This window comes from Symsagittifera roscoffensis, chromosome 5 (genome assembly GCF_963678635.1).
Source record: "Symsagittifera roscoffensis chromosome 5, txSymRosc1.1, whole genome shotgun sequence".
Classification (NCBI taxonomy): Eukaryota; Metazoa; Xenacoelomorpha; order Acoela; family Convolutidae; genus Symsagittifera; species Symsagittifera roscoffensis.
The window spans coordinates 42,898,057-42,903,922 of NC_087066.1; the positions used below are offsets into that span (position 1 = coordinate 42,898,057).

The window sequence follows — 5,866 nt, forward strand, 5'->3', positions numbered from 1 at the left end:
TAGCGCATAAGGCCTGAATGGTGGTATATGAACTATCCGGGCTAAATAATGCGCTATGCGCTAAATAATAGTTTTATGTAAGAGTTATGCGAACAGTTACAAACTCAATGAATGTTTCAGTGAAATGACATAAGTTTAGCTGGTCTGTTCATTTTCGGCTGAAATATATTTCGGATAGTTTTCACACTCGAATAGGACAAACTTTTAGGAGTAGATGACTAATGAAAGAAGTTTATCGATCTCAATCTGATAAGAAGGATAAACATGCAGTTCAGAACACCCTGTCAGCTAATCATTATGGGGTTTATCATTCTTTTAGCCCATCAAGACAAGACTTAAGCGGTTTTGCCAGAATAAGTGGACTATCTCAAGCAGAATTTCAACCGTAGAATCGTTTTTGGAAGAAAAAAGTATTTCATTTTTGAAAACATAATTACATGCAGGGGCGGATTTAGGGGGAAAGGGGGGGGGGGCGGACGCCCCCCTCTCAGGGATTCGAACCCCTGCCGACCCAAAGGGTCCCCCCTTTGATACTTTTTCAGAAATCCATTTTTGGCCGACCGACCTTAAAATTTTTCTAAAGGCGCCTTTGGCGCCAATATATAGTAACTTCGAGGGGGAGCGCGCGCCAAAAAATTTTTTTTTCAAAAAGTGCCCAAAAACGGCTTTTTTGACTGTTTTTTCAAAAATTTGCTTGCGGGGCAGAAAATTTTGCAAAAATAGGGGCAAAACAGTGCTTTGGGAGAGCTCGTAAAATCAATTTGGTCGACCTAAAAAAAAAGGTCGTCAAAATTTTGGACAATTTTTTGAAAATCCGCCCCCCCCCCCCTCGAGAAAATCCTAGATCCGCCCCTGATTACATGTTTTGTGCTCTTCAAGGGTTTTAAAAGCCAAAGGGACATCGGGCCGAACTCCTGGATGAAAAAATTGCTGAAATAAATCCAATTGAGTTTTTTCAGCACAACAAAAATTTGGTTGATTTCAAAAGTTGTTCATTACAAAAAATTATCGGGAGTTTTTGCGGGCCATTAAATTAACAGGTTTTTGAATTGCACAAATTATGAACTAAAATGCGATTGAATTTGATTATTTTTGAAACATAAGAAATCTTTGAAAACCATTATAATTCTTTGAAAACGACTATAATCCATTATTTTTGGCCTTGAAATCGATTTTTTTCTCATAATAGCCCAACCCCCCCCCCCCACAACTTCCGCGTACATTCACAACACCATTTTTCCCCCATGCTCAACAATGTATATTTGATATGAAATGACTAAGTAAATTTCATCCATTTTCTCGCAAAGAGACACTATAATTGATCATAATCGATCAAAACTCAAAACGGATTATACCGCTTTCAAAAACGGAAATTATTATTCATCCTTAATAGATTATAATCTATTATATTCCATTAAAAGGGGATTAAGTTGACATTAAAAAACATTAAGAATATCGATATAATCAATTTTTTGTAATTTTAGAAACAAATTGTGAAAATGAGCAAATAATCGAGTAAAATCTATGGGCCCCCGGTGTGGGTATGATACACAAAATAAATTATAATTAAAGAAGAAAAAAATATATTTTCCTTGAAGTTCTTACGAAATTTTTATTGTGAATTTTTATATTCATGACAGAACAATTAAAATTTGACATCGTTTAATTCTGCTTGAGTACAGAGTCGGCCTAGCATTGCACCATGTCAAAAGATATTAGTCAAGACAGAAGTAACGCGAGTTCAACAAGTGAACAAGACGAGACGTTCAAGTGGCTGCAGGGTCTGTGGGCCAATAGCAAGACAGGGATCTTTTTAACTACCCCTCCACCTCTATTCAAATAGAGAAGGGTGGGCATTCCTTCATAACTACAAAATCCACATATAATCTTTATCATTGTATTAGTTCTCTATTGGGGGATTTGTGAACAAGGGGCGGGGGTAGTTAAAGAGATCCCATGACAGTATCCGGGGAGCAGGAGTACTATGAGAGAAGTGCCTCTGAGTATGAACAGATCCATCAGACACTCCAGTGGAGGGCACCCGAATTGTGCATGAAGGCCATTGCAGACTACGAGGAGAAGAGTGGTTAGTTGTGGGGGTTGTTGTGGTCTGCTACAGAAAGAGCAACTGCGCCAAAGACCAATTTTTCTAAAAACAATCAATCGTCCTTTACAAGTCCAAAACTGGCAGATTTGCCCCCTAATTTTTTGGATTTTTGAAATCTGAAATTTGATTGGAAATGGCTTCTCGGTTGTGATCGAGAAGCTATTTTTTTTGGAGTGCGTTGTTAGTTCAGCGTTGTCAACTACATAAAAATGACTTTCACATTTTATTAAAGCTCTTTTTCCGCGAAGATGAAAAAACTTTACCGAATCCAGAAAAAAATAATGCATGCAGTTGTTAATTAAGAGGGACGAAAGCTGGCAGCTTGTAAATTGGTTTTTTTTCCAACTTCAACAAATTATCGTAACGTTGCCGCGCTCTCTAAGTCGTTTTGGTATCAGCGAAGTTTTAGGAATCTGCACTTAACCATCATTTTAGAGCACAAACAATTTTCAGATGAGACACAGAAAGTTGCAAGTTTTAGTGTTCTTTAATTGTCTCAATAAGCTTTTGGTTTGAAAGTATTTGTAAGTTTTTTTAAAGGTTTTATAGATTAGTGGTTATAATAAGAAAGCAGAAATTGGGCAAGGTAAGCCAAACTGGCAATTTTCAACCTCCAGAACTTTACAAAAACTAATCGGAGGTAAAATATCTTTTTCAATTTGAACTCAGCAAGTCGATATCTTCAATGGGGTATGAAAATTTTTTGTTGATAACTATTTTTTCGATTGGTAAAAATTGACTGAAAAAAAAACACACCGAGCATAAATCTTCTGTTTTCTATGAAAGTTGGAACGAAAAATAAAAATTCATTTACAGAAAAAAAATTGCCACGTAAAATATGATGAGCCCTTCTCCTTAACTAAAATTACAAACGACCGACGGTCTTACTAAATTGTTTCAATATATTTCTATATCATCAAAAGAGAATCTATTAAAAATTTGAGGCTTCAAAAAACAAAAAACCAGGTTCTTTTGGAAATATAGACGCCAGATAAAACCTTATTAAGTTTAGAATATTAGAATTCATGCCAAATTGTTGGCAATATCTGTAACCTTGAGCAACTTAATCGGTCCAAAAACGGTTGTTTGGGGTTTATAAGATTTTTTGATATGGCTTTTAACGTGCTCAGATGAGCGAACATTTAATTTCAGCCGTCAAATGAGAAGTTTCAAGTTAATTAACTTCGTTCAGATTCGATGACCGAAAAAGGTATAGCCAATAATTTGGCATTATTTATAATTATTCCTTCAGTTGTGTTTCAAACTCATGTGGAAAAAAATGCTTTTCAATGTCGAAAAAAAACACAACAAACTAAAGCAACAATTGGCCGTCATTGAATGACTGACGGTCTCTTCGAGCAAAAAATTGACTCACCGTAAAAAATGTTCTATCGGCAGACAAAATAAAAACAAAAAGTAAATCGTCCAGCTGGTTCTTGTGCAAATAGACCAAAAAGTTCATGACTACACTAGTTCACACACTAGCTCTACCATAGCACTGAAAAGACCCTGTTTTGTTAAAATTCTGTGGGCCGCAGGCAAAAATTTGAAAAACAGGCCAAAAAACGCGTTTTAAGGCACTTGTTGGAAAATGTTTACCAAAAAATCGCGTTTTTGGCGCGCGCTTTCCCCTCAAAAGTAGTATATATTAACGCCATAGGATCCTTTAGAAAATGTTTAGAGCCCGTCATCAAATATGGATATCTGAAAATAGTACAAAGGGGGACCCTTTGGGTTGACAGGGGGTCCAATCCCTGAGAAGAAGAATTCTGCCCCAAACCCCCCCCCCCCCCAAATCCGCCCCTGCCTATTTGTTTGTGTCAAAAACAGTAAAACGGTACTGAAGCAGATCCGTAGACAAAGTTCTTCCACACTTTCAGTGGGCGATACATAAGGATTACCCAGTTGCTGCGCAAGTAGCTTAGAGTTTTTCCACCACAGTGATAAATAAAAAAATACTGATACTTTCAGAGCAGCCTTTTTGGAGAGGTCAAAAAATCTACAGATGAGAATTTTAAAATTGTTTTATCTTTTGATAATTGGCTTGGATTATTTTCAATTTCAAGAACAGCAATCGTCAAGTTTTTTGTTCAAAATTTGGCATGTTTCGAAGCAGTTTTGGCCTTAACACTTTCTCTGACTTTCAGGGGTTAAACTTGATCAAAAGGGGCGCTGTCTTGACATCGGAGCCGGAACTGGACTAAGTGGAGAAGCCCTGAGACGCGCTGGATTTACGGGTCAAGTTGATGCTCTTGAACCAGTAGAAGGAATGTTCGCCCAGGCCAAAAAGAAGAACATATACACAGAGTGGTTCCAAGAGTTTCTAGATGATAAAAAGGGGAGTTTCAGTCCCCATAATTTTAAGTTGATTAATTTTCATGACATTATTTTAGACAACAGTGGTTAAGAATAACTCAAAGTTGACAAAAGGGTCGTTTGCTGCTATTTGATTTGTCCGATTGATCTGCTTGTTTTCAGAATGTATGTATTCACTTTTGATTCCTCAAGGTTAGCCGGTTATGTAATTTTATTTTTCGTTATTCTAGGAAAGCAAAATTCCGAGTGCAACATATGACCTGGCCGTTTCAGTGGGCGTGTTCAACGACCGATCTGCTAAGTTAGTGCAGCAATTTCTCTTTTCTAAATTTTTGAGCAAAGATTTTTAGCAGGCTGTGTATGAAGCCTCCCCCCTCCTCCTCATCCCACCCACATACACGCACACCGCACACACACTCCCACAGAAGCATCATTTTTTCATCTTGCGAATGAAAGAAATACAGGTAAAAAATGGCAGAAGAGGTCCAAGAAAGCCTAATTTTTTTTATCAAGTTTTAAAATAAAATGTACGTTGAGTGTTGGGAAATTGCATTGTAAATAGATCAAAAAATTTCTCATAATCAGATCAGATTTAAAGTGAGCCTGTTTGCTGAATGGTAAAGTTTGTTATTGGTTTCTTATGCAGAAGTTCTTGTCTGACTGAAGTGATGCGGATGATCAAACCAGGGGGATATCTGGCCGCCATCCTTAGAGAGGCCCATTGGAAGGGGGACTTCGAAGATGAGATCAAACGACTCGAAGATGAACGAATACTCAGTTTAAAACACGTTGACCGCTCAGATGTTTACTATGATAATGTATCGTCGATGGCTTTCATTTTACAGAAAAATTAACTTACTTGGAGAAAAAAAAATACTTTGTTTATGAAATATTTTTGCTTGTTAAGTTTCTGAAGATTCACATTTTTTGACCCAACGAATGACGAGTTTGGTAAACTCGTTTCAAGATGTCCAGAAAAGTTTCGTGAAAAACACACTAGAAAATAAGTTATTTTGAGGGTGAGCAGATTAAAAACCTCCAGTAACGTGCAAAATTTCATAATATTTCTCAGTGTAATTTGACGCCAATTTAAGAAATTAAAATATTAACTAACCTTGGTAACTAAGTATTCACCTGTTAATGTATCAAAAATAAAACTTAAAATAGTTGGTTTGACAAACTTGCCTCAAAAGGAAAACTTGAGTCAAAACTCTGCTATGTTGGATTTTTTTTCTCGAGAAAGTGCCACTGATCCGCATTTTTTCAATCAACTGCGAAAAAATTGCGTCATCGTGCAAAGCGTCAAAGTACAAGTGCTGTTATCAGGAAAAAAAAAGTTTTTTAGAGACGCAGGCAATACGTACAAATGACGTTCTTGCATGCTGAAAGCTTAATTATAATTTTTACCAGAACTATTGAAGATAAATTAAGACAGCTTGAGAA

The 5,866-nt window shown here is 36.7% G+C and overlaps 1 protein-coding gene across 3 annotated transcripts; it reads left to right on the top strand.

The window, feature by feature from the left end:
- The first annotated feature begins 246 nt into the window (after positions 1-246).
- On the top strand, positions 247-5,349 carry LOC134845839 (uncharacterized). 3 transcript variants are annotated; one of them, XM_063862929.1, is made up of 6 exons: positions 247-357; positions 1,683-1,800; positions 1,959-2,086; positions 4,255-4,443; positions 4,652-4,724; positions 5,070-5,349. In XM_063862929.1, exons 2-6 carry the CDS (start codon positions 1,703-1,705, stop codon positions 5,275-5,277), a joined length of 696 nt encoding a protein of 231 aa, XP_063718999.1. In that variant the 5' UTR covers positions 247-357; positions 1,683-1,702; the 3' UTR covers positions 5,278-5,349. The 3 variants fall into 3 exon arrangements, with proteins under 3 accessions (XP_063718999.1, XP_063719001.1, XP_063719002.1); XM_063862931.1 differs by having other exon boundaries at positions 268-410; XM_063862932.1 differs by having other exon boundaries at positions 268-385.
- Positions 5,350-5,866: the final 517 nt, after the last annotated feature.